Source organism: Strix uralensis, chromosome 6 (genome assembly GCF_047716275.1).
Source record: "Strix uralensis isolate ZFMK-TIS-50842 chromosome 6, bStrUra1, whole genome shotgun sequence".
Lineage (NCBI taxonomy): Eukaryota > Metazoa > Chordata > Aves > Strigiformes > Strigidae > Strix > Strix uralensis.
Genome location: NC_133977.1, coordinates 7,547,481 through 7,574,467, shown reverse-complemented (window position 1 = coordinate 7,574,467; position 26,987 = coordinate 7,547,481). Strand labels below are relative to the sequence as shown.

Here is a 26,987-nt window from a genome sequence, read left to right as displayed (position 1 = left end):
GCTAATTAGCTAGGTTGTAGGAAACTAAATACCACCATCCTCACTGTAGCTGTGGGCAGAGATGGTCACTGTCATGCTGCTTTGAAGTGTATGCAGAGGATGTGAAATGAAGGAGACATCTGATAGGGGGGTTGGTGATACTGAAGTTTAACTTTTGAGGTTGTGAACTCTGTGCTATACTGACCTTCCTAGAAGCTATACCTGACTGCAGGGTTTCTTCAGTATTTTATCTTTCTTTACATCCTATTGTGAAAATTTAAGCATGGTTATGCTGTAGAGATTTTTAAACAAACTCATGCAACTCTGCCAGTTCTAAAAAAGGCTTTGAACTAAAAAATACTTTTATTCTGAAAAGGAATTTTTTTTTTTAATTGGTCTTATCACAAGGCTTCTTCTCCTCAGAGCAAGTATTCCGTGGATCCCAACTGCAAGCCTACGTGAAGTGTGAATCGAGTTTCAAGTTGAAAAGCCCCTAAATGTGATTGGCTTAAATATATGGGAGTTATTTTTCCCCAAATGTAACAAATTATGGGTGCTTTGTTACTTCACCTTTTCACTGATAAGCCTGCTTCAGAAGTTTCATGGCAACCATGAGGGAGAGATTTACTCTTTTTATTCCATGGGATGCCTGGGGTTCACTTGTGATCTCTTGGTCCTAGTAGCAGAGCCCTGGAAAAATAATCTCAAGTGTGGCCAGACCTGGTGAGGTAGAAGCAGTGTTATGCACTCCACTTCTGATTCTCTTAAGGATCTGCCTTCATGGCAAATGGGTGTGACCTGTACTACATGGCACTGTCCTGCTAGGTATGCTCAAAAGAGGTTGGAAATTGTGCAGACCTGCATGCTCTGATGTAGACCAGAGGCACAGCAGTCCGTCCGTTTTGCTGCCTGGCATACAACTGGGAGGTGAGAAAGGAAAAGGTCAGCACAGACAGCAGTGCACTGAAGAGAAATGCTCCAGATGGCTGTAGAGGACATAACTGAGGAGCCACCATGAGGTGCTGCTTCTGTCACTGGCTTTCTGAAGACTTTGTGCTGTCCACCTGTCCTGCTACCTCTCTTAACGTGCTCCTCATTGTCCAGTTTCACTCAGGAGACCAGGAACAAGCCAAGTGAGCTTCAGTGGATGTTTGTGAAGGGGCAGCAGCTGAATTCCCTTGGAGCCGTGCTGCTGGCTGCAGTTCTCCCTGTGACATTTCTCTGTGCCTAAATGCCTTTCATCCAGCAGAAGACTGTACACCCTTAAGGAAATAAACAGTGTATGTAAACTATGAAGACACAGTAAAAATGAATTAGTCTGTTTGAAAGTATAATGGCAAACAATAATTATCATTGCTGTTTCTTTTAACCAGCAAGAACAATCTCTCTTGAAATACTTTTCATGCTGCTGAGGAAATACAAGCATGCGTTTTTATTGTTTTTCTCAATCTCCCTCATTCATTTCTTAGTGGAAGGCCTTTCCAGAGGATTGGCAATAGCCTTTCTTTTACAACAAAGATTGATTTAGGAGTCCTGCTACCCATTATTGCGACATTGGTGGAGAAATGAAATGTTTATGAACTAATCTATACCATCCTCCCAAACCATAGATTTTGGTAATGGAAGGTTCAGTTTAATGCTCTAATAAACTGTGGTCTGATATGTACTGTGACAATCTAGAAGGTGGATATGAGAGTGAAATTTTATATTTTCAGCAACATTTCTGACTTAATTTTGAAGTAAATGTAAGTACCTGGGTAAATGGGAAAGTATTGCATTTTTCATTATAGAATAAATGAGAAATAATAGGTTATTAAGGAAGCATCTTGTCCTCATTACACATGTGAGCACTTGTATCCCTACAGAAGTCAGTCTCCCTGGCATAAGAAGGGTGTAGATTTAAGACTACAGCAGGACTGCATGGACAGTAAGATAGTATTTGGAAGAAGACTGTTTGAAGGTGTCATGTTTAAAGCCCAAGATTTGGTTGAAAACCTCCTGAAGTGGAACAATTGCTCTTGTAATAATGGTATGAAATACCATAAGAGGGGAGCTATGTGAAAAGGGAAAAATTTTGGCATGGAAGCAAGTTTACATCACTGGGAGGGTTACATTTGTGGAGTTTGTTCAGACAGGAGTGTTGTTCGCACTGTAGCTTTTTGATACCTCTATACTAATGTACAGAAGATGGATAGGAAGGCTGAGAGGGCTTAATGATGTGAACAGCCAAGTTTGCCTGCCAGAAAGAGGACATCTTTGCTGAACTTTTTCTTGGGTTTTCCATCACAGCATGAGGATTGGGGCTGGCAGATCTGTGTGAAGCACCCAGGTGATGTTATATAGTGATGTCAGGCACCTCTCAGGGAGGACATAATTGCATGTTGCTGCTGTGTAGAAGTGTTGGAGATGTCTCCAAATCGATGGCAAATCTTCAGAGCCTTGGGCTGATGCTATGAGGTGACAATGAGTATATGCGCTGGCTCCTGCGGTGTTAGGGTCAATTAGCACACTTCCCATTCCTTCTTGCTCTAGGGGAGAGTGACTGTTGCTGTGCCTTAGTTTCTTAGTCTGTAGGTGGGAGGGAGAAATGGCCAGTGTCTAGCAGCTCCTGGGAGTGAGAAAAGAAAGCTACCCAGTGAGGGTTGTGAGGAGACATGTCTGAACAACCTTTACCCAAATGAGCTTGGGACAGTGGGTGGAGCATGCTGTGTGCAACACTCGGGTGCTGTAAGACCAAGCAAATCACTCCTGATGCATCAGGCATGCCTGAGCGCTTTGTTGTCCTGGATAAATGCCCATTTCTGTCCACCTGGTCTCTTGTTTCTGCACAGAACTGCACCAACCACTGGCTGGAGTCCATTCTTCTAAAGTAAGTTAAAATCTAGTCCAAGACTAGGGAGAACATTGTTAGAGTCTAGAGACAGTTCTTCCTTTTAAGAGCACAGTGTCTGTGTTTTTGACACTCAACTCCTGCATGTAAGAGGAAATCACCTGTAATGTGAGTGGGGCAACAGGGACAGGAGGCTGTGCCTGATAGTCTCTTTGGTGGCGGTTGATACTGTGGACAGCTCTGAAAGCCCATTTGGGTTTGGGATATCTCCAAAGCAAAGCACTGTGAGTAGCACAAAACAGCCTCTGCCTTTTCCTAGCTGAGGATCCAGACTCTCGAGTGGTGCTAGACAGAGGGGAGCTGCTCCTCTTGCAGTCCCCTGCTGTCTGAAATCTGTCCTGCTTGGTGCATATGAATCCCCTCTTGGGGGGATGGTTCTCAGCTGTCCCTGGCCTGTCAGAAACAGCTGCAGGGGCATCTTTGTTCATATGTGTGGTGGTAGCTTGCTCTCAATGAATACAGCCTGTGTCAAGAGCAGAATTACATTCCTGGGCTCGGTGACCACCTCTCCTCAATTGTTCAGACCTTTCCGCCCTGGTTTTGTAGGGTACCTGCTCTACAGTGCTGCTTGCCATGTCCAGTGTGGCATACCAAGGACCAGTGTTCTGCAGCTTGACCTTTCTCTGGGGTTTTCGCCCTGCTCCCGAGGAGTTAAAACTGTCAATCACATTGAGTAATGGAAAGTATGTTCATTAACAATGTTCTATTTAAAATACAAAGCAAATGTAAAGATAGCAAGAGGTGTCAGATGACAGGGACTGAGAGTTACTTTTTCCATTCAGAGCCTAAGCAGATGCAGGGCATCCTTCCCCAGCTGCCGGGGTCTTCAGTTCCTCCGGGTAACGGAGCTCGGTCATGGGACCGCAGTGCCGTGTGGACTGCGGTGGTACTTGTGCAGACTATTTCTTTCCTTAGGTGAACAAAAAAATATAAGAGGAAGCCACCTTTTTTGAGGAGCATTCCCCAGGATTGGAGCTCTGAGAGATGCTTGTCTTACTAGTATGGAGACAGTAGGTTGAATCAAGTTCAACCTTTAAATGTTTTTGAGGCAAAGTAGGAGGTTTCCCTGCTCTCCTACAGATGAGGCACCAGAGCTGTTTAGGCATTTCCAAACTGTGCTTTCAAGTTGGGTATCTTTTGGATGGGATTTATTGATGGAATTAAAGCTGACCAAAAGAGATCTGGGTTTGGTGTTGTTTCTCAATTAAAAAACCCATGTCACTAAATTTCCAAAAGATCTTGTTTCTACATTTTATAAATAAATAAATTCTGATTCTCTTAAGGATCTGCCTTCATGGCAAATGGGTGTGACCTGTACTACATGGCACTGTCCTGCTAGGTATGCTCAAAAGAGGTTGGAAATTGTGCAGACCTGCATGCTCTGATGTAGACCAGAGGCACAGCAGTCCGTCCGTTTTGCTGCCTGGCATACGACTGGGAGGTGAGAAAGGCTGTCACTAGCTGAAAGAGGCTACTATATAAGGAGTTTGCCCTTCTTTATAAATTACTGAATTATTTAAGATCACCCCAGAATGTTTTTGTCTTACAAGACCATGAACATTTTTTCAGATATTTGTTTCTGTCTAAATCTGAGGTGGGGATTTTTAAAAATTACTAAAACCTTTGGATAGCATAAAAATCCATTCCCTGTGCAGCTCTTTGAGACTTAGTCTCAGTTTAATGGGAAAGGAGTATTCTCTTCATTTTCATCTGTTTTGTCTGAAAAAAAGATCTCTGCTTTAATTTTTGAGGAGTAAGAGTAATGTAAGTAACATTGCCTTGATTCTTTGTAATTAGAGTTCAGAGAAATACTGTCAGTCTGGTTATATCTCATAATCTGGCATTTTGTTTTAAACAAAAATATAAATGTGAGTTTTTTAAAATGTGTGGCTTAAAAATCTGTCTGCTTCTGCACTGATGAGAAGTCATCCCATTTTAAGACATCTGGGCTTGGGCCCAGATATTTTAGAAATTAATAAAACTTGAAAGTTCAGAAAGGACAATGTGATGGAAATTTCAGCCTTTCCTTTAGGGCTTCATCCAACCTTGGGCTAGGCTGGTTCTGTGACTACGTGACAGGGCAGTGTAACTGCTGACAGCATATGTGGTGAAACGTTGTTTTAGTTTTTGTTTGTTTGCTTTCCCACCAACTGAGATCCACACTTTTTTGGAAAGAGGAACCTCTTGGAGCATGTGTGTCTAGGCAGTATGTCGAGAAACAGTAAGGGTGTCTATCAGTCCCTTGAGAAATGCTCTTCAGGCCGAGTCCCTGCAGATAACTTGCTTTAATGTATCTCACACTTTTTTTCACTGCCCCTTTAGAATAAGGTTAAATAACAGCTTCCTTTTTTTTTTTTTTTTTTCTATCAAGGATTTTTCCCATTGTGCATATAGCAACCACAACCCCCTGTAAACTACCTGCTGGCATAAGTCTCTGGGGAGGGTATAATTCAGAGATTCATTTGGCCCTGTCTACCAGCATGGTGAGGGTTTAAACAGGATTTATTTGGGAAGCCTTGGAAAAGAGACAGCTGCAGTTTCAATGGCTGCAGTTTATTCTGGTGCCAGCCGCCCCTGCTGTGCACTGCTGCACCTGTTGACACTTGAATTACAGTCGTTTTGTGCATAGTAATTTAATAAGGTGAAGTCAGATTTTAATAGAACAAGCTGACACTCAGATGGGGATTAAGGCGGTTTCGTGAATGCTTAAGGAAGCGTTTAAGGATAGGAATGTGCAGGTAACAATAAATCCCTGAGAGATGGTTATTCCCACCATCACTGCAGAAGAGCTGACTGGGCTCCTTTCACCATGGCCCAGGGAGTGATGGCCCCAGGGCCCATTCCCACATACAGAGCCTTTCAGGGTGGCTGATATTCACGACTGCTTTTTCTAGTTGTCCATAAAGCTATAAATACAGGTGGTATCTAGGATCCTTTTTAATAGTGCTGTGGACCTGCTGTTGCAGCATTATGGAGCAGGTTTTGCTGGGAAGAGTGGCTCTGCGTGATCCCCCTTTGCATCAGGGCCACCCTGCTGGTTTTGGGTCTTGCCTGGTGCACCAGGGCAGGTGCCACCTTGGGAGCTACTCTGACACAAGCTACTGGGTCTCCTTCTCCCAAAAGTGCTGATGGAGGTGGCAGTTTCCTAATTACTACTTCTCCCCGTCCCCAAAGAAAACACTTTTCATTCAGATTAAGTAGAGTGACCTCCTGGAGATGTCTGTTTTTTTTTTTTTTTTTTCATAAAACTTTATTTTGTGAAATACAGTATACAGAGAAAATAAATTAAGTGCTGAGTGCTGCTTTGAGTGGGTTTGAACAGCTTTAGAGGAAAAAAAGACTTTATAGCCACAAAGTGACCACAGGGATTTATTGATGCTTTATTTTTCCAATAGATTACATTGCTTCAATGCAAACAACATGGAAAGAGATGCTTGGGATGGATGGATCCTGGATGGGTAGCAGCTTATTCCATCTAGCTTGCCTTGGTGAAAGTTCAGGTTTTTTAAATGAAAGTGTAGTGACCCAGAGGTGATACCTGTGGATGCACTGGTAAAAAAAGTGGTGGGATTGGAGGCACGTCATCCAGTTCTATACAGTTTCCATGTTGATGGTGACAGACTGAGCAAGAATTTCAGGCAAATCTTGAGTGCCATCTGGTCTTTCTGAATTTGACTTGTTCTGGGAAGGAATGGGAGAGTTGGACTTGGAGTCAACGTTGGCTGAAGAAACACTTGCAAAATGACAAACTGAGCCTTGATTTCTATTTTGAGGTGTTTGTTGTTTCATAAAGGAAATGTGAATGTGTCATTTCTGGGACCAAATAACTAGTTCAAATAAGCCCACAGGCCCCCAATATTTTATGTTTGCATTTTAAAGACAACTGCTGGGTTTTCCTTTGGACAAAATAGCAGCATATCAAGGTTGTGGGGTTTTTTTTTTTGTTTTTTCCCTACTCGTAGAAGAACTGCTGTCTGATTGGGTACTTCTGAAGCCCTCTTTTGACTATTGATCATGACAGATTACTCTTTTCCAGATTATTATTTGGTTTGAAGAGCAGTTCTCAGTAGTTCACACAAGTATTCAGGCTACTTGGTCTTTACAGAAATCTACAAATTATCAGAAGGTGTTGCTTTGATTTCCTTTTTTTTTTAAAATATAAAAAAATCTCCACGTGCTTATAGGATAAATGTCTCAGGCTGTCAGTTTGGGTATCTTAAGCTCTAATTTTGTATGACAACAGAGATCTAGGGTGATATTTAAGCCTGAGCATTTTCATGCTCATGAATAAACTGAGCATTTCTTTTCACAGTTTGGGTATGCTTGAAAATCCACTAAACACAGTTTCCAACCAGTTACAGAGCTGTGAACAAGACTCAGGAATCCGCACTCCTGTTCTCTTTGCTCTTGTTCAACAGTCTCATTTTGTTCTATTTGTATCATTGGGGAGATGGTGTCATGTTGGTTTGGTAACCTATATCTGGCCATGGGCATGTAGAAGCCTTTAAGCATAGCAAACAGACAAGGTTAAGTGTGCAGATGAGAAGAACATACCGTTTGGTGTCTGGGGAAGTCCACTTAGACAGACAAGATGTGCTTTACAAACGCTGTGGAGAAATACAGATATGCTAGTTAGAAGGAGCAGCAAATGTTACTTTGGGAAATAATTTTACAAATAACAGCTGTTCATGAGCTGATGGCATTAAAAACACATTTCCCGATCAGATTTGACCCAACAATGTGATAGAAATTTCTAAGTGTTTAATGTACAAATCAAATTATCTTCCTGCTTAAGTGTGATAAGACTAAATATATGTCTAAGCATTAGCTATAGGACTGGTTCCAATCACTGCAACTGCTCTACAGAAAGTCAGAGATTCTAGAGAGCTGGCAGTGACCGAAGTAGCCTTCTCTGCTGTGGCTGAATCTAGCCGCTTGAGTTGTGTGACTGCAGGCTGAGCATATTGCAACGGTCATTTTCATGCATAAACTTTTCAACCTAACTCAGCTGTAGCTTCGTCTGATTTGCCTGAGAAGCTAAAAGCTAACTGCAATGAAACTCTGCAAGAGAAAGAAGAAATGTAGGATGAGAGGGTGTTGAACTCTTGCACCTACCCTCGTAGTTGATGCAGCCGTTGGAGTCTTCCTGACCTTTCATGAGTTCTTCTACTTCCTCTTCTGTCATCCTCTCACCTGGAGAGTGGAGAGAGCTCAGTTAATTCTTCCACAGACACACAGCTGAGACTGAACCCTACAGCTTTTCCAAAGGCTTTCCCTATTTTCTGAGTTAGTTAACAAAATGACCTATATATGAACTGAGCTTTATTAATTTTAACTTTCTTTAAAAGTTCTGCATATGCATATAGACACAGGGATTCTAGTTATTCCTACAGAGTAAAGAAACTATGCAGCAAATCATCTGCCTTTGTCCATGTGCGTTATGTCGTGGAGGTGTATTTCTCTCTATTCTTCAAATAACAGGCTCTCTTAATACCTAGTCTGAATCTAGAAGTAATAAACCAAACCTTTTCCTTTGGGATTTCTACTCAGTTTTGTGTTTGCTTTCCTTGTGGATTCCCAGTTAGGAAACTCAGAGTCTTGTCTGGCTTTGTAGCTTCCTACCTCTCCAAATTGGTTAAAATACCTTTCTTCCCTCTCTCATGCCTTCAAACAGCAGCAATTTTTAAAGTGCTCACAAAGATGATAATCCCTTACCCAGAGTAGCCAGTACGTGACGGAGTTCAGCCCCCATGACTGTGCCATTGCCTTCCTTGTCAAAGACACGCAGACCTTCAACAAAGTCTTCATAGGTACCCTGGTCCTTGTTGTTAGCAGCTGCTTGCAACATGGGCAAGAACTCTTCAAAAGTAATTTTCTTGGCATTCATCTCTGGAAAGAAAGCACCAGTTGCTGCATGCTAGACACTTCTATGTGTGTTCTTTTGGGATATTTGCCCTGAAATGTGAGGGAGCCTCCCACTGCATTTGCATACCTCTTTCTATCCTCTACGCTAGTCTTTGCCTCAGAATTTGGTGGTTTCTTTGCAGAGTCTGGATTCTCTCTTAGTGAGGGAGTTAGTTTTCACATCCATCTGATTTTTCACATCCTTGCTCCAGCCCTCTGCTCACATAATTTTATATGCTTATGTGCATGTTGTATTTTTCTTTCAGAAATGAAACTTGCAGTATGAGTTGATCTTTGAAAGGATTTTGGAAGTGGGGGAACTACAGAATACAGTAAAACAGAAATCTTGAGCCCTGACAGTGGGAAAAGGTAACCAGAGTGGGATGTTGTGACTTAGACAAGCCCCTGAAGTTGCTGACATGTTAATGACTTCTTTGGGGTCTCTTGGATGTGGTAGAGAGACTGTTAGCAAAAGAATAAACTAATTAAAAATAGGAATGTCCAGTGGGGGTGGTGTCCAAATTTACTATTGACATATTGAGTGGAGGGATTTAAGGACTCATGAGTTCAGTGCATCTAACCCCTTTGTTCTCACGAGCCGGAAGTTGTAGTCCTCAGTGTACACCTTCCCCAAATGCTTATTGTTGGAGAAAGGCTGCCACATAAAAGGATTTTTTTTTTTCCTGTTTTCTTTCTTGTTTTTTTCTTTCTCCTGGATCTTTGCAAAGAATGGCCTTCATCTGGGCAGTGATAAAATATAATAGATGGAAACATGCGAGAGAGTTTTGAATATACAGCTGTTATGGAAACTATTTTACTACCCAGCTATATCAAAATCACTGTCAGTTATTGCTGTAGTCACTTAAAGTACTGTCATGGTCTCACCTCTGTGTTGGTCCTCTGCTCAGTGTTTCTTGCTGGTGCTAATGCTTAACTCAGGTCTTTTGAATTGTTCCTCAGAGCCGCCTTTACCAGGCCTGAGGGTTTGGATATAATTTAAATGATCTTAATATGGTTCTGCACGACTGAAATCAGAGATCACCTGCAGCTAGGTCCTTGTTAGAAGGAGGTGACTACAGTATTTACCATTTCTTTTACCTCTAAGAGGGGAGAAAAGGAAATAGAAAATGCCTGCTATAATAAATGACCAACATATGCCTCAGCATGCCCAGGTTTGTAGGAGCTTTGAGGAGACCACCCCAGTCAGCAGAAATATACAGGTGGGCTTCCAGTCCGAGGGCATGTCTTGGCTTATGCAAAAGATCCCGCACTGAAAGGATCTGAAGAGCTGAGTATCAGCTGTTAGAAATGGACTTACAGCTCCTCAGCAAGGGCTGGGGCACAAATGGACTGTGAGCAGCAATGAGTGTCTGTTACCCCTACACCAAGCTGACACCAAAACAGACCCTACAGAGAGTTCCCCATATCCTAAGGAGAGGTCTGCCTCTTTCTGAGCACTGTATTCCCCATCATCATGTATTGTTGCTGCAGGGTACTTACCCTCTTTGCTGGGGTTGCCCAGGATCTTGTTGATCTCGGCATTTGTAGGGTTCTGCCCCAGCGCCCGGACGATATCGCCAACCTGGCTCAGGGTGATCTTGGCATCACCAGTCCTGTCAAAGAGGAGGAAGGCCTCCTTGAAGTCTGCAAGGGAAGAGCAACAGTTAAACTGAGCCAGGCAGCTCCCTATTGACAAGTCGCATTGACAAAGACGTGAGCCTGTTGTCTCCTGGCACTGTTCCACCAACTCCAGGCGAGTTAGCCAGGGGAATGGTTGGCCCACAATCCCAAGAAAAACTCCTCCCCTCTGACATTTTGGTTTCACTATTTTTAAACTTTTATATCTACCTTTCATAGCTCTCCTGGCTCTAATAGCCATCAATAGCTTTGTGATTGACCCTGTAGTTATTCCAAGCACGGGGAAAGATAAGCTTTGTACAAACATTGCTATTCAGGAACAGGTTTCTTTACATGACATAGCAGCAGAAGGTAAAAATGTTATTATCTATGCCACCTTATCTCACCAGAGGACTGGGACTCTTCTATCAAAGTACCTAGCAGTATAAAACATCTGCCTGCTTTGATGGGTCCTGCCTGCAATCCCAACATCTCAACTGCACAGTACTAATAGGAAACTTGAAGGTGCTTCTACTTTTGCTTTCCCTTAAAGTTGCCTTACAATGACATTTCTACCCATGTTTGTTCCCTCTCTTCTCTGCCCTTTGCAGTCTGTCCCTGCTTCTTACAGATGCATGAATATCCAGCTTTTCCAGTGGTAGTACTGTGTGGTGCCTTGATCCAGTGCATTTCTGGTGTGTGCACTTCAAATCTTTGCTTCTTTCAGTGCTGCCAAGTGATCAATGTTCACTTATTTCCCCCTTGATGCTGACCAAGGACTCTGGGTATGGACATTTCTCCTACAAAAATCAGCACAGAAGGTTGTCTTCATTGCATTGCCAGTCTTCATCTTCTGTTGCAAAGTTCAGTGTTAATCATCTTACTATATTTTTCACGTTTTTTTAGAGTATTTGTTGCAATGAATAAAAAAATATGTTTTTTTTTTTTTAAAAAAAGGGGGGCAAGAGTCACGGATCTAGCTAAAAAGCCATCTTGAAACCTTGTACATCAAGAGCATCTTGGACTGTGCCATTGATCTTTTCTGCACTGCAGTGTCTGATGATGCTGTGTTTTAGCTCCAAGTAAAGCAGGTGAAATGTCTTTCCCTTGTCCGTGATGTGCTTCCAGTAGCTGGACAGGCTTTGTGTTTCACAACTTGTGTAGGTGGAATGTTCTCTGTGCCTTGGGGCAGATTTAGGAGTAATAAACCACATTTCAAATCATGTCTTCATTCATCTTGTGCTGGGGACATGTGACAAAGGTATTTAGGTTCTTGCTTTAGCCATCCATATACTGCCTTAGTGGAGGAGTTGCTGGCACCCAGTAAAACTGCTGATACAGGATGTCAGTCTGCTAGGCTGTGATCTAATACATCTGAAACTAATCCTCTTACTGTCTGATGTGAGAGACCTATAACCCTTTACTGCTAACTCTCTCCCCTTACAGCTTTTATTGCAGGGTATGAAATCAAGGCCTTCTGGACCTGTGTAGAGCTTCCCCTTACAATATACCAACTTGATATCAGCTCCTGTTCTAGCAGCTGAGGTCGATAGAGCTGTAGTGATTTATACCATATGATCCAATCTTTCATCTGGTGCATTAATGACGTTTAGCCCGCGCAAGGTATAAAACAATGCCATTTTGCTGTTAACAAAGCCATCAGGAGAGTTTCTTTGTTTTGTAAATCCCGTGAAGTTTTATGTTCACTGGGTTCTGAACACTGCTCCCCAGCTCAGAGAAAATGCCTGATTTTATTTTTGTCTCCCAGGCATGCATTTCACCACAATAAATCTTTGCTGTGGGGTTTTTCTTTTTAGACTTGTGGGTTTTTTTAACATATATAGCTAGTCCTAGTTTATACCTCTGCTGGAATAAGCACATCTGAAATCCCCCTCTGAGGAGGGTGCTACGCAGCAGCTGGTGCATCAGCCTGTGTGGATGGAAACAGTTACTGAGGGTGGGACATCTCAGTTCCTGGGAAATTCTCCCTCTGTCAACTAGTTTCCAATTGCTCCACTGCTTCGTTCAATCATCACAGCATTATAGCAGCTGGATGATCTGAAATATGTAGGGAAGCTGAAAGAAATATTTTGCTTTGTTATATGTGCCAGCAGCTTTGAATTGATGGCATTTTTCCATAAATCCTCCCAACTCTTTTGTAAAAGTTTTAGAATTCAAAAGAGAGGAAGAGTCCAAATTATTTTCTTTGTGACCAGGAGTGTTTGGAGTGCAGGAAGAGAAATGTTTCCAGTCTCACCTACTGTATTATACCTGTCCTTCTTGCTTTGATGGTATAACCCAGAGCAGGCTGGTGTTCAGGAAGTTTAGGGCTCTCTTAAGACCTGCTTCTAGCTATTCCTCTCCCTCTGGATTTCTAGTAAATGATTGTATCTTCCATTCTAAATACTTTGTTTGCAGTGAGACATCTACTATATTTGCTACTGAATTTTTGACATTTTTTTAAACCCATATTATTTAATATAGCCCAAATGCATCTCTTAGGATGTTTAAAACACTCCAACTTAGATTTCCAGAGCTTCAGTGGGGATTTTTTTTCCTATCAGAATTTTTAATTGTATCTTTCTAGCAGATTGAAAAAAAATTTTGTAACTTGCTGGTGGCTTGTGAAGCAGAGAATACAGTAAGATGCTCAATAATTGCAGCATATCCAGACTGTGGTGTTTATAAGCAACAGTTTACACAAGTCACTTATTTGCTAACTATTTCCATGCTTCATGAATGTATTTACAGTAAAACAGCCTCTGTTCCTCCTCTTCCACAACACCTCCTGGCAAAAGTGACATGTAGGCCTCTTGCATCTTGTGTTCATGTGAAATTGCAGTGTCACTGCAGCTAAGTTAAACTTTCAGCCCACTCCCTCCTTCTGTTGTCCTTCATCTGCCTGTTTCCCCTATGACTTTTAAATGCAAGACCTATTTTCAGCATCCTTGTGAATGGGTACAGGAGCACAACTGAAAAAAGTTCAGTAGGTAGAGCTGGTAACACCAGTGTATTTCCTCTTCGTACCATGGCATAAAATTCTTGGCTTGGGCAGTGCATAAGCACCCAGACAAATTACATATAAAACTACAGTCAGGTTCTTGTTCAGCATGTCAGCACTGCTCCTCTGAAGTCAAGAGTGTGGTGATTTATACCAGCTGAAGTCCTAGCTCATCATTTCATAAAGGTTAAACTTCTGAGCCTGTAGCTACTCTCTGAACCCATGTACATGTAAAACACATCGGCTCTCTTGTAACTTACCATCCTGTTGCTCCTTGGAGAACTCGATCTGTTGGAAGGAAATCAATCACAAAAAATAGCTTAGGAAGGGGGGGCTGGGGGAGAACTTGTTTGTTTTCTAAAGCATCCAGCTCAATCCATGAGTCATCTTCCAAAACAGCAAAAATGTGGCCTGTCAGATGTGCAGAAGTAATGCAGATAGCAAAAGAGCTGTTAAGACTAGTGATTATTTAGTATTCAGTAGCCATTATGTTCCCCCTCCTGCCCCCCGTTAAAATTTAACTTTCATTTCACTTACCATTAATTTGGTCAGGAGTGAAGGACTGCAGTTGGGAAGAAAGAGAGAGAAAAAAGAGAACTAGTACTGCTAAAAATGCACTGAGAGAAAGCAAATAGCACAAAGTAGCTGAGTGCTCTCACATCTGTCTTGCCTAATGTAACTAGGCCATAACAACCTAAACTAGCAACTTCCCTTGTAAAAATGCATCACCGGGTCTACTCTTAAAGATTTCATTAAAATCTGTATCCCAGGGAAAGACAGGGTTGTGGCTAGAAGCAACAAAAATCTAAAGTCTCTTAACTAACAAAGAAGTCGTTAATGTACCATCAGGTCACTTACTGGTTTAGTATAGATACATTTTATTAAGACCATCTGAAGTACTATTGCTTAACAAGCAGCTTTTTAACATTAACATAGCAATTAAACCAATCCCTTAAAGTCTGTGTTTCAAAATAGCTTTTGACAGTACATTGTTTCATAAAGTACTAAGCTATGATATTTTCTTACATAAAAATATTACTATTTTCCTTTGCCACTTTAGCAGGTTGCATCCGATTTAAAAAAACAAAAAACTGCTTAGCAGACAGCACTAGCAAATTGTAACCCTTCTGTCTGAAGCTACAGGAGCCGCATGTCTACCATTGCCTGGTGCAGAACTTGAGGCTAACTGGAAAACCTCGCATAGTCCTGTAGGCTTAAGGAGGCAAGCCAAGCAAATCTAAGCTGTCTTCTGGACTCTCCTTCCCCCCCCCCTAGAACTAGCTTGAGCGAGAAGCCTGATTTACTTATGTAAAATACACTGTCTCGCTGCTAACCATTAGCTTTCCAGTGGACCCACCATGGTTGAGAGTTGGAAAAGCAGAGCAGCAGACGGGCAGGAGGGATTAGCTGTGAGGTCTCGAGAGTGGTCCTGCTTTCCTGGCCTTTTCTTCCCCTTATTTATCTGGCAGTGCTGACGACATTGCCTGGATTAGGTGTCAGATGGAAGCGGTCCCTCCCCTTGGCGAGTTCTTTAGCTTTCTTAGGGCAAAGTGACAGGAGGCTCCATGTCTTGATCGACATCTTATGATGGCTATTTTTAGGAGGCTGGAGAGGAGTGGCAAGCAGTAAGTTCAATTCATGTCAGCACTTTCTGGGTCCATCCCGAGGAGATATTCTTTGTCCAGACCTACTAAGACTTCCTTATAGGGAAGGATTTTATTTCTCCAATAAGCTGTAAAGTCACTGAGCGAGGAGCGTTGAGGGTGAGAGGTGCCATCTGTTTGCCCAGTTGGCTGGTTTTACACGTGGCTTGCAAGTTGTGCGTTCGATGCGGCTGGATGGTCCTCATACCTTCGCTGGGCTTTGCTCAACCCCTTATATGGGTAATACAGCACTCAACATTAGATGAGTGGTGCTGCTGCTTGTCTGCTCAGTGTGATCCAGCTGTTGGCACTGAGCAGAAGATTAACCTGTTGACGGAGGTGGTGTCTGACTGTGAAGCTCTTCTTCTGCGCCAGTGAAGTTTTCCAAATTTTGAACATTTTTAAGGGAAAAAGTATCCATGCATTTTGGACCCAACTGTATTGCTAGGTTAGCGGCCGATGTGAAGATGTAGCTGCAGGGCAGTGGGAAATCTGTATTCACGGTAGCCTGTGCTCTCTAGCACACACTTCCTCTAGGGCTGGGGTTAGGCAGGGCACAAGCGTGGCAGCTTCAGAGCTCACTGGTGTGGTGAGAGGAGGTGCTGCTAAGGTTTTTTGTGATGTGGAGGCAAGGGAGAAGCTGTGATAGAAGCCAAGTCCCTCCAAAAGGCTGTGTGAACTGGAAGGATGACTGTTCATTGTGGGGAAAGGGGTACTTGCTTTTTGGGTTGCAGAGTAGAGGGGTCATGGTGGGACTGCAAGTGGGGAGTTTCTAGGTAGGTTGCAGGAGATAGGGGTTGCAGCTTCTTCAGTAGCAAAGATCTAGTCCCACCATGTAGCATCCTCCAAGCCCAAGTCAAATCTCTGAATTGGTGTGAGACATTGTAAAAGGATTAGAAAACTTTGCTCTAAGCTTCTTCCTTTCCCTGTCACCTCAACTGGGTCAAGGGTGTCATGGAGCAGGGGTGGGAATGGTTGTGTGACAACAGCAGACTCCCTGTTGCAAACTTGAATCCCCTCTCTAATTTCTATTGATTTCTGTTGTTGAGCATTCACTGCTCCTGGTTTTCTAATGACAAATTGGGATTAGTGAGGGAAATTTTCTCCTGTAGCTCACTTAGTTACCCTGAAGATAAGCATAACCTTTGTGAATGTCTCTTCTCAGTATACTGAGGGCTCTGAAAGAAAGAATCAAATCTGAGCAGACTTAATTTTATTGGTTTGTTGGGCTGTTTTTTAAACTGAACAATCAAAATAGGTCAAAATAATTGGTTGGATTTGAGACTTTAACCTCCTACCTCCTATTCTAAAAACTAAAGATACAACTGCAAAGAATTTTCTAAGCTCACCATTTTAGCTGGAAAATATTCTGTCCAAACAGATTATTTGCATTTTTTGAGAAATATCTGGAAAATATACTGAGTATGAAAAATGCTCCACTGCCAATCCTTCACTTCTGTTTTTTTCTGCTATTTTTCATCTATTAGCTTGTGGGAACAGAGATGTATTCAAAACAAAGTGTAGCCATGAGCAGGTGTGGTTGCATAGAAAAGGGTTGATGCTTTTGTCTGCATTTGCTCACATAGGTTTAGCACAGTGCAGACCTCCTGATTAATACTGGCTGGGGCTGGAACTCAGGCAGTGAGAAATCTAATATAGATCTTGGCCATCAGTCCCAATGCATTAATAGAGGAGCTTTCTAAAGACTTTGGCAGAGCTGAAATGTTGCCTGGGTCAATGCAGTGTGTTGCCTTTTGTGGAATTTTCCTTTTGCCCTCAGCCTTTTGGTCTCCAGTGCCGGCAACTGGGAAATGTTCCCCTGAAAACAGGATTTTAAAAAGATTTATTTTTTTAAGGAAAACTTAGATTAAATTTCTTGAACATTTTTTCTTACTTCCAGATAAGCTTCATGGTTGTCTACGATAAAACTCATCCCGAAAGACTTTAAGATGCTAAGCAGAAAATAATTGGGGTGCATATGTCTTGGGTGTAGAAAACTGATACTTGGATTAGCCATCTGGCTTGAATAGGCTATCAAATATATATAAATTGAGAGGGGTCTACGTATAAGCTGATTGATCTTTTGACCATGTGAGACTTGCTCAGAATTTAGATAAGGAAATACCAGTGCACCACATCAGCCCTGATTCTTGAATAAAAGCTCACTAGACAGAGTTTTGCTGGGGAGAAATATTCTATCATGGGCATGTTGCATCCACTGGAATTAATCACCCTGCTTTAAACCAGTAGGGGCTGTTGGGGGCTTAAAATGCTACTTGCTCTGAGTAAGGGCCCTTACAAATGGCCTCGATATAGAAAATATTTCAAACCCTCCTTAAAAGAAATTAAATGTAAGATTTCAGATTCTGTAAGGAGCTTTCTTGAATGTCAGAATGTAGGAAGAAGTATTTTGCAGTGGTCTGATTCTGACAGTGTTCTTTGCATTGTCAGAGGACATGACGAGTCTCAGGGCTTTAGGGAAGATGCTGAAATTTCAGGGAGTTTGGTTTAAAAAAATGAATGCCCCTGCCCCACCCCCCCAGCAGAAATAATGAAAGGTGGAAGGAACTGCAACACATGGAAAGACCAGAAGGATCTGGGTTTCTCTAACTTGGCTTAGCCCTTATTTATGGACAAAGTTATTATCCAGAAGGCTATCTGTGCCAGAGAAAAACTTGGTGTGGTTTGGGGTTTTTTGGTTTTGGGTTTTTTTTTAATTTTGTTTTTAAGATTAAGGCTTTTCCCTGTACAGTTTGTGAACACCTTCTAGTCATCTTGTTGCTTGTTGCTAGAGGCATTTTGATCAGGTCCCAGTTATATAAGGTGGGGTGGATAGACTTTTATGCAACTCTTTATCACCAGCTAAGCAGAAGACCCAATCCACACAAACCTTTATTACCCAAGTTCTTAATTTCCCAACAAATCACTGATTCATGGGCCTTAGGGCCCTGACCTTTGCACTGTGGTGCTGTGCTCACCTATTTAGGCTGGTGGGCACTGGGTCTGAGTACAGCTGTGCTGAGTGACAGTCGCTTTTTGCTCACTGTAAGTGTGTAAATGTCTGGACAGGGTGAAAAGCCCTGGGATAAGATGCTACTGGAAGTTGAAGCATTCAAGCTGCTCCACCTGCTTGTTACCCTTTGGGTGAATTACAGAGAAGGGAATCATTTTAGGATTTTATTAGAGTCACCAGATATTGCAAGGTACTGTCTCTAGAAGAGACTGAGAACATATCAGATGTCTTGGAAAATCAGAGAGGAGAAAGTTGGAGAGTCCTCTAGGATACTCATTATATATTTAGCCTTCTATTTGGAACTAGAGGGCTTTTTTTATTTTTGGGTGGAGATAAGCTAGGATTGTGCCTGCAGCAGTTCATTTGATATCTGCTCACCATTAATGCCTGCTCCTTGATTAATACAGCTGCACATATTTTCTAGTAGACATCACCGAGTGCAGGATTACACAGCTTTCAAACACCTCTGAAAAGCAGGCTGTCATTCTCCTGTCCCTCACCCCAGTTTGATAGCTTGTGCAATCGATGCCACAGATTTTAGCTACTTCTCATTTAAGTAAGAATCAACATCATGATGGATTTAGCCCCATGTCTTTTATGAGGTGGAGAAACATAAGGAGCAGATGAGCTCTTGAGAAAGAGAGCTCTGTTTTGAGAACAGAGCTGCCTGGAAATACCGTTGAAGAAAGAATAAAAATGACCACCATTAATATAAGAGAAAATTGTGTGTGTCAGATACCATGAGGTTTGGAAGAATAGTTCAAAATCTCTTTGAGTTTAATGGACTTAATGGCAGATGAATTTGAATTTTTTCTAAGCATTCTGTGCAACTTTCCAATCTGTTTGCTTTTAAAGCTTTGGTCTTCACAGTTGCTTTACAGTTGTGCAAAAACTTTTGGATGAGCTTTGCTTATTAATTAATGTGCCCTTCTGAAATACCTGGGAGTGAAATGTGCTCTAGCTGCACTGTTGATCATACCATTTTGAACAGACTTCATTAGCTTCATGGGGGGAAGTGCGTTCAGTTGTGCTCATTTGTAAATGCGTCACTTCTCTAATTGCATTTAGTTTTGTGTGAATGTGTATAATTTAAATGTGCTAGAAAATGTGAGGCTCCGGAGCCCTGCTTTCAGAGGGATTCGTTGTTTTAACATGCCTCCCAGCGGCAGTGTTAGAGTATTAACATTATTTAAACTGTTGCTACTTGACATTTAAGTGCTGGTAAACCAGCCAGTTGAAAGTGCTTTTTGGCAATGAGTGTAAGATATAATAAAGCCTCAGTGAAGTGGGGGCAAACTTCCAGCTTGGTTGTTTCGTATCTCCTTACAGTCAACTTCTTTCTTTACTTGTCATTGGCTAAATCAGTCACCACCTTCTTGCCTTACGTAAAATAAACTCAAATATCTTGTTACTATGTGTAACAATTTCTCTGTGCTCTAAGGGGGTTTAAAACAGAATTTTAGAAATATTGTGGGGTTGTTTTGATTTATTAGTTGATGGGAGAAAGGCTCTGCCACACAACCACTGTTAACACTTGAAATTACTCTGTGAGCTCTTGAAATGTTACTCTCTCTGTAATTCGCTTTAAATTGCACTGTTTCTACCAAAGTTTGTCACTTCCCAGACCCTCCAAAGGCTATAGGTATCTTTGTTTAAATGCTACCAAAGCTGTGAATTACTAAGAATGGATCTTGTAAAAAAAAAAAAAAAAAAAAAAAATTATTTTCCAAAGAATTTTTCAGGTTAGCAGACATAAGAAAAAGTGTCTCCTAAAACATATGGACAGTCCCTACTTTTGAGGTGCTCCTTGCTTAGCAGCACTTTAGGAGGAAAAGGAGGCAAAGTTCTTCTGAAAAATTTGTAAAGAAAACTAAGTGGTGGCTTTTCTGTTTGCTTTTCCTTCTGGTTTTCAACAGTGTCCCGAAGCGATGTCTTGGTGTATATCTGAGTCTGATGTCCAAGTTACCTGTCCTGGGACACATTTATGCCATGTCTTGCCTGTTCAGTGATTTAGCAACTGCCACCAACGTGGGTCTGGCGTCAGTGGCGGGGTTCACAGGGGCAAGGCTGTGGCGGCTCTGCTCTGGGGTGGATCCCAAATGGCGCTGTATCTCAGTGGTCAAAGCAACAGCAGGAAGCTGGTCTGGATGGTGTCAGATAGGCATCTTTACATTTCGTAAGGCTAAGTCATATTTGTGCTTGCCCCCTTCCTACCTGAAAGGGCACTTGGCACTTGGGTGACCTTGTCCAATGGGTATATCAGTCCTAGGGAATCTTTCTGGAGTCATTGCTGGAGCTGGATCAGACATCATCTGAAGGCCTGTGCCAAAAATTTCAGGCAAAAACCCGCCAGTTCCTAAGAAAGCCCTTAGCACTATGAGCAAAGGTACTGTTAACATTCCTGTTCTCACTCCCCAGCTTCACGTGGAGTTTTTCTGCAGCGTAATAGTTCTCTGAGCACTTCAGCTGACATTTGCAGTCCTGCTTGCCCTCCAGCCCAGCAGCTTTCTGTCAGTGCATTTTAGTGAGTTTCTCTCTCTGGTTATGTCCAATGCAATGTCTGTTCAGAGATGACCTACTTGAGTAGTGAATGTAATAAGAATGAAGGACACTTGGAGAAACATTTTTTACTGCCTTAAGAGCTCTGTATTTAAAAACAAATCATCACAAAGGTTTGTTTCCATGCAGCAGGCTTCGTCATGCATCACACAGTTGCACAAGGACTTAGCAAGTCTTTACTAGTTGATAGCTTTTAATTATTTTCCTCCTAAAGATGTAGGTAGCTTATCTGCAGTTGGGCATGGCATAATTGGTGTCCTGGGATTTCAGTCTTGAGAAGCATAGGAAGCCTTGTGTACCAAATGAACATCACCTACACCATGGAAGCTTGCAAGAACGCAAACTCTGCTCAAGAGGATACTTGTGTATTGTCAAAGTAAAGGGCCTGGTGTGACACCGATCAGGGTGCTACACGTTCAGATCACCATCTGTGGGGCAGAAGCCTATGAAGCACTGCACTCAGCATCTCCAGCTTCCAGATCCCAAAACATTGCAGTTAATGCTGTGAACCTGGGCTTGGTCCAAGGACTGGTTGCATGTGCTGGAAAGGCCCTTAGATTTCCAGTAAAAAACCCCACACTTTTCCCGAAACTGATTGGGGCAATATGAAGTCTATCCATTTTCCACTGTCTCAGTTGCAAAACCAAGCATGAGACATCCTCATCAGTAATGTCTCATGCCAGTTATTGCAGACGTAGACCCATAGTAGTGCAGTTCATCAGCTCAATGTTTCTTCTCAGTTGGGTTGGTGTGGGAGAAGAATGTTGACAAAACAGATAAGCTGTCTTTTGGGGAGTGTCCTTGGCCACAGTTTTAAGAATTCTTGGCGGTCTCTACAGAAAAATGACCCATATGGTCATTTTGCTTTTCATCATGACTGGTTCCTGGTGGTAACTGTCAGATGCATCCATCACCCTGTTCTCCTCTTCTCAGTTATAATTTAATCTTTAACCTTTATTGTTCAAATCCAGGCCATGCTAGTAATAAGGAAAATTGGAAATATAAATTTGGTCTGGAAAGTCTTATGCAAAGCAGATTGAGTTTTATGTTGTTTCCTGAGTAGAGGGGAAGGGGTCTTTACATTTTCATTTAAAAACAAATTCTTCCTCCCTGCCTTGACTGTGGTTGTTGTACTGTAACCTAAGGTGAGCTGAAAATGGGCTGAGTTTAGAGATTTGAGTCTTTAGCAGTTATTCCTGTTACTCAGTTTTATAGTCAATAGATGGTGCTCAAAAATAGAAAATCCTGTACCAGCTGCTATTAGTACTAGCAAATCACCAAATATTTGCTTTAATTGGATTAAAGGGGGGAAAAAAAGAACAGAAGAGGGTGAAAGGCCTGTGACAACTTCTGATGATGACAGGCAATTTTGGGGTGCCTGCATTTGCAAGAACCCAGTTTGACACCTCTTAAGAAAAAAAAAAAAAAAAAAAGCCTAACTTTCAAAGTGTGTACCCCAAAAGGCTCAGAAAACCAGATTCCCTGAAGATGCCCAAGCAGGGCATCTGAGAGGAGGGCTACCACCAAAAGAATCACTACCCATGTTTGTAAATCACCTTCTTGTTTGTTTTGGAGAATATTACGATCTCTGATGCCAATTCAAAATGAAGTGCACTGCCAAATGTGGCTTATTTGGCTGCTGTAAACCCTTATTAGGCAGCTCTACTCTTACCCACTCCAGCTGTAACAGTTAGAAGGGGCTTGGATGTCTCTTTATAAAAGCTAACAAAGCCTTTCTGTGTGTTTGCCTGCTGTGTGGCTCCCCAAATCATCGTGGCGCTGCATTCCCAGTCACCTCTCATTAGTAGCAAGCTCTGGCATGGCCAGTAATTCCCCTGGGGAGTGGAGGGGAGCCCACTTGATGCCCTTGTTCGAAGTGCTGGAGGCTTTGACTCCATGCCTGGGAAATCAGCACAAAGAGCCCCAGGACAGGATCGTTCATTGAGTCCTGGTCAAAAGCTTAGTTTTATGTACTCCCTGGCTCCAAAGTTTTGCTGGAAATGGTGCTGTGCCTTTTCCCATGCTGACACTTCAGTGGTTGAATGGAAGGATTTGGGATTAATTAATGCTAATTAAGGGACTGGGCTAGCACTCAGAAAATTTTGATTGCTGACTCTGCCACATCTCCCAGGCAAATCACTTATAAGAGGACAGTTTCCCTTCACTGCCAGAGCTCTCAAAGAGTGAAAAAGAATAACTCAGGGTGGCTGGTTGGGACCTTGGGAGGTTGTCCTGTCCCTGCCCCTGCTCCAAGGCAGGATGAAAGGCACCATGATTGTTTCTGGTGCCTTCTCGAAGAGCCCAGCACTGGAGGTGCCACACTCTGCCTGGGCAGCCCTTGACTGATGTGGGGTCTCAGGTGAGAGGGGAAGATGAGGGATAGAGGGGCTGTGTGTCACCCTCACGGGCAGCGGGTTTCTGTATTGCCTTGCAGCCATGGCTGTGTGGTTGGGTAGAGTCCCCGGCTGCAGGGGGCGGGGGGCTCTGTCCACCCTTGCAGCGCCTCTGAGGTAAGGGCATGATGAAGAGTGGAGATACTTGTAGAAAGATATGTGCTAGTGATAAGCATGCAGGGCAGGGGGCTGTGCCACCCACCACATTGCAGGGTAGTCCTGTAACCTCCATCACGCTGCTCGTATCTTCACTTATTTGCAAATAGGAAAAGTAATGCTTACATGCTGCTGTTAGTGTTAAAAGAATAGTTCTGTCTTACTAGCCCAGGTTTTTGTCCCCCTTCAAAGCGGAAGATATTTTGTCTGATACTATCTTTCAAAAGAAAGAATTTAGGGAGACTATCTTCTTTTATCAGTCTGAATATGACAAAACCTGGAGCGTTCTCTCTGTGCTACCACTATATATTTCCTGCCATTATAGAGAGCTGTCTGGGTAAAGGAGTGAACTGCAGAGATGCCTCAGACTGCAGCCTGCCATTTCTTAGCTGGTAATGTACTATTAGGTCTATTTATGTAAAGATAGATTAGCTAGGATCACTGGAGTTGAAAATTCTATTTTCTCCTAATGAACTGGACATTGAAAGCTATCAAATCATATTAAATTATTTAGTAGGAAATCTAGCTTATGTTCCCCTTCATCTCTGGAGATGAGTGAAATGTGAGGTCTAATCTAATTTTCAGACAGTATTCTCAAAAGCAGTGGGCTTTTCATGTAGCCTTTACTATGATTGCTCAAAGTATTTCAAAATGTCTTTTTTTTTTTCTTCCTCTTGCTCTTGTTTTGCTTTGCCAGTGCGCTCAGCTTCAGTCTTACGAGAAGCTACATACTGTTTCAGAAAAATACTGACTATACTAACACTTAAATTAAAGTAAACTTCAAGAAATTTCGCTAAATGGGTCATGATCTTGGAACTATATGTATTAAGATACCTGAAACAGAATTCATCATGAGATGAAAATTAGTAAGTCCTAACAGGACTCTTTGTACTCCTTCTTTTCTCCATAATAGGTATGATTCCTTATGTAGAATTTAGCAAATTGGTGCTGGGACCAATCAGCTTGTCAGGTAGGTGGAGAATAACTATTTATAGTCCTACCCGGAGAAACTGGTCTGTCTCTTCATCTCTTTAACTGCTTGACCTCCCTCTCCTCTTTCCTAAGTAAAGAATTTCCCAACATGGAGGAGTTTTCTTCAAAGGGTCAAGGCAACAGTGATGTTGGTTGGCATGGAAGGTCTAAAGACAGTATGAGATCGAATGGAAGTGCAGTCAGAGGGAAGCCTCTTCAAAAGACTTTTCCTCTTTCTTGCTTTCAATTTGCAGCAAATTGCAAATTTTGAGCAAAGGTGAGAGGAAATCACTTGAAATGCTTCCATCCATGGCTTTCCAGCTCATGGTCTCTATCAGTGTTTGTTGTACAATGCAAACGAAGAGAAAATAGATGAAGCTGCCAAATCCCTCTTTTTTTAAAAAAAAAAAATCTGTTTTGTTTTGTTTCTGCTTCTAAAGATAAGCCATGCTGATCTAAAAACACAAAGGGTCATCAAGTGATTGCAAAAATTTGGAAAGTAATTTGAGGGAAAACTGCAAGGTTTGGATTTAGTACAGTGCTATGGAAAAAATTGCATTTCAAGTTTCAGTAACCCTTTCCTGTCCTCATGCACCTACTTTAGGGGGGTGGGGTGAGTGGCTGTTTTTTTCTTTTAAATTTAGCTTTACCAAACAGGCCAGACTGATACTGATTTGGTAAAAAGCTCTGAGGACCACACTCCAAAATACTTTTGAGATCACCAGGCTTCACTCTTGTGTTATATCATGCGCCATGCCTTACAACCCTCCAGCTACTAAAACAATCAAAAGCTCAGGCAGGTCAACAAATCCATCAACTGAGGTTACTCATTCATTTCACTGCAGTCCCCAAACCGGAACCAAACACACACAACATTTCACAGCAGGTCTCAGCTGGGACTCTGCTAACTTTCCCCTTTGGGAGCGCTTTGGGTCCACGATCAGCACACATTCACCCATTTACCTTGATGCTCTTGAGATCGATTGCGGGTTCTTTGGGTTTAGCTGGTGCGGGTGCTGGCGCTGGCGCGGGTGCTGGTGCCGCAGCTGCTGGTTTCTTTACATCCTTCTTTGGTGCCATTTTGTGTTGCTTAAACTTGAAAGTAAAGGTGCCTCCCCCCCCAAACTTAAAAAAAACCCCAAACTTTAAAAGTGATTCCCGGGAGAGGAGCAGTGGTCAGAATGAGCTACAGCCTGTGCCCTGGAGGTGGACCCGATGTGCTAAACTCTATAAGGGCATATATATATTTCACTTAGTGCCTCGTACAGTCCTGATACATGCAGCTGGATTGGACAGCTTGCTAATCAAGGGGGATGTCATTCCAGCTCGAGCTATAAATGGAATATAAGAGTTCAGGGCTTCATAAGATCAAGGGACTTCGGTGGCTTTTTTTCCCCCTCTTTAAAAATTGCAAACACCTCCCCTGTATTTTTTTTAATGCGTGCAAAGGAGAGGGAAATATGTCAACCCAGGTTCAGATCTGCCGTTGACATTTGGACGTGGATTGAACAGTCCTTTTTCTCATCAGAATTTCAGTTCTGCTTAAGTAATAAATCTTCCTTCTTTCCTTCCCTCCCCTTTTCCCCTATGCCTGTGTAGCGCTCCAGGAGGATTTGGTTTCAAGTAGGAATTTTGACTTTCATGGCTGGGAAGATCATCAGTTTCCAACCTCATTTGCCTCTCTCTGCACAACCCCTCACTCCTCCTCTGCTTCCTTCTTTTACAAGGAAGTGTTGATCAAGCAAAGGCTCTGGGTGTTTAAAAATAAAACAGACAAATATGGAAAACACTGCAGTACCTTCAGCCAAGGCATCTCTCCCAGACCCTGAGTGTCTTTCAGCTGTTCTTACTATCCCTTTCCATCGTGTTAAGACAGTGTTCAGAATTGAAAATTGCTTCCTTTAATCTTTTCCTTTGATCTTCTTTTTCCTGTTCTAGGGATAAGCTGTGCCCTGATAGAATGGAGATCAGCTGGATGTTATGTTTTCCCCCACAAAAGGTCTCCTTTTGTAATGTATTTATGATTGGAAACTAGCCATCAGGCGAAGGAGACACTTCTGTTTTCACCTTGTTTGCCTGCCCATCCTGTGTCTCTTGTTTATCTTTCCACCCCTCAGTCTCCTGATGGACATCCCTGCTCCCCACGCTCTCCAGGAGACACAGCTTTCAGAAGAAGATGACTTTTCTGTTTTCAGTAAACTTTTTTCCAGCACAGCAGAACAGCTTCTAACTCTTTCAAACCTGATGGTTCCCCCAGGTCCATACAATTGAGATTTTCTGCAGAATAATCCAGGACTGCTGATTGTTCCTGCTTTGTCCAGCAATCTCTCTCCCATTTACTCTCCAGACTCCTGAAGTTCTGTGCTAGTAAGTGCAAGGCTTTTGATGGGGCCCTTATTTCTGTCTCATGAACTCTACTGCACAGTGGTTTATAATTAGAAATTTACAGCCTGGAGGCCTGGACACACACAAAGTCTGGCAGAGTATCCAAGCACTTGCATTTTAGATTAATGTGTTTTAAGGGTGGAGAGTGGCTAAAGGTGTATTTTCATGTAAGAAAACCTGTGCTCAGAGCTCTTCTTTGCTACAGCCCATGACCTTGAGCAAGAGACTTTTTGGAAGTTGAGTCATCTCTTTTGAATCAATAGACCTATACTGATGCATACAATTTGAACCCTTGGCTCAGTCTCTGCTTTAGAGATCATAGACCAGGAGAGATTTTATCTCCCTTTTTCTGCCCTTAGTGTTGTGAATTCTCTGGGACAAAGAGCCTGTGATTCATGAGCTCTGTTGGCTGCCTTCAAGGTGCTTGACAGAGGGATCCCTGCTCTGCTGGTCTGCCTGGGGAGCGATGGCATGG

The 26,987-nt window shown here is 42.4% G+C and overlaps 1 protein-coding gene across 3 annotated transcripts; it reads right to left on the bottom strand.

Annotated features, from left to right (window-relative positions):
• Positions 1-6,225: 6,225 nt before the first annotated feature.
• On the bottom strand, positions 6,226-25,312 carry MYL1 (myosin light chain 1). 3 transcript variants are annotated; one of them, XM_074872597.1, is made up of 7 exons: positions 25,091-25,312; positions 13,652-13,679; positions 10,274-10,417; positions 8,585-8,758; positions 7,985-8,062; positions 7,424-7,476; positions 6,226-6,550 (listed from the first exon to the last, which is right to left on the bottom strand). In XM_074872597.1, the coding sequence occupies exons 1-6, from the start codon at positions 25,205-25,207 to the stop codon at positions 7,448-7,450; spliced, it is 570 nt and encodes a 189-aa protein (XP_074728698.1). In that variant the 5' UTR covers positions 25,208-25,312; the 3' UTR covers positions 6,226-6,550; positions 7,424-7,447. The 3 variants fall into 3 exon arrangements, with proteins under 3 accessions (XP_074728698.1, XP_074728699.1, XP_074728700.1); XM_074872598.1 differs by lacking the exons at positions 13,652-13,679; positions 25,091-25,312 and adding exons at positions 13,929-13,953; positions 14,749-14,870; XM_074872599.1 differs by lacking the exons at positions 13,652-13,679; positions 25,091-25,312 and adding exons at positions 13,929-13,953; positions 14,726-14,743.
• Between the last annotated feature and the right edge of the window lie 1,675 nt (positions 25,313-26,987).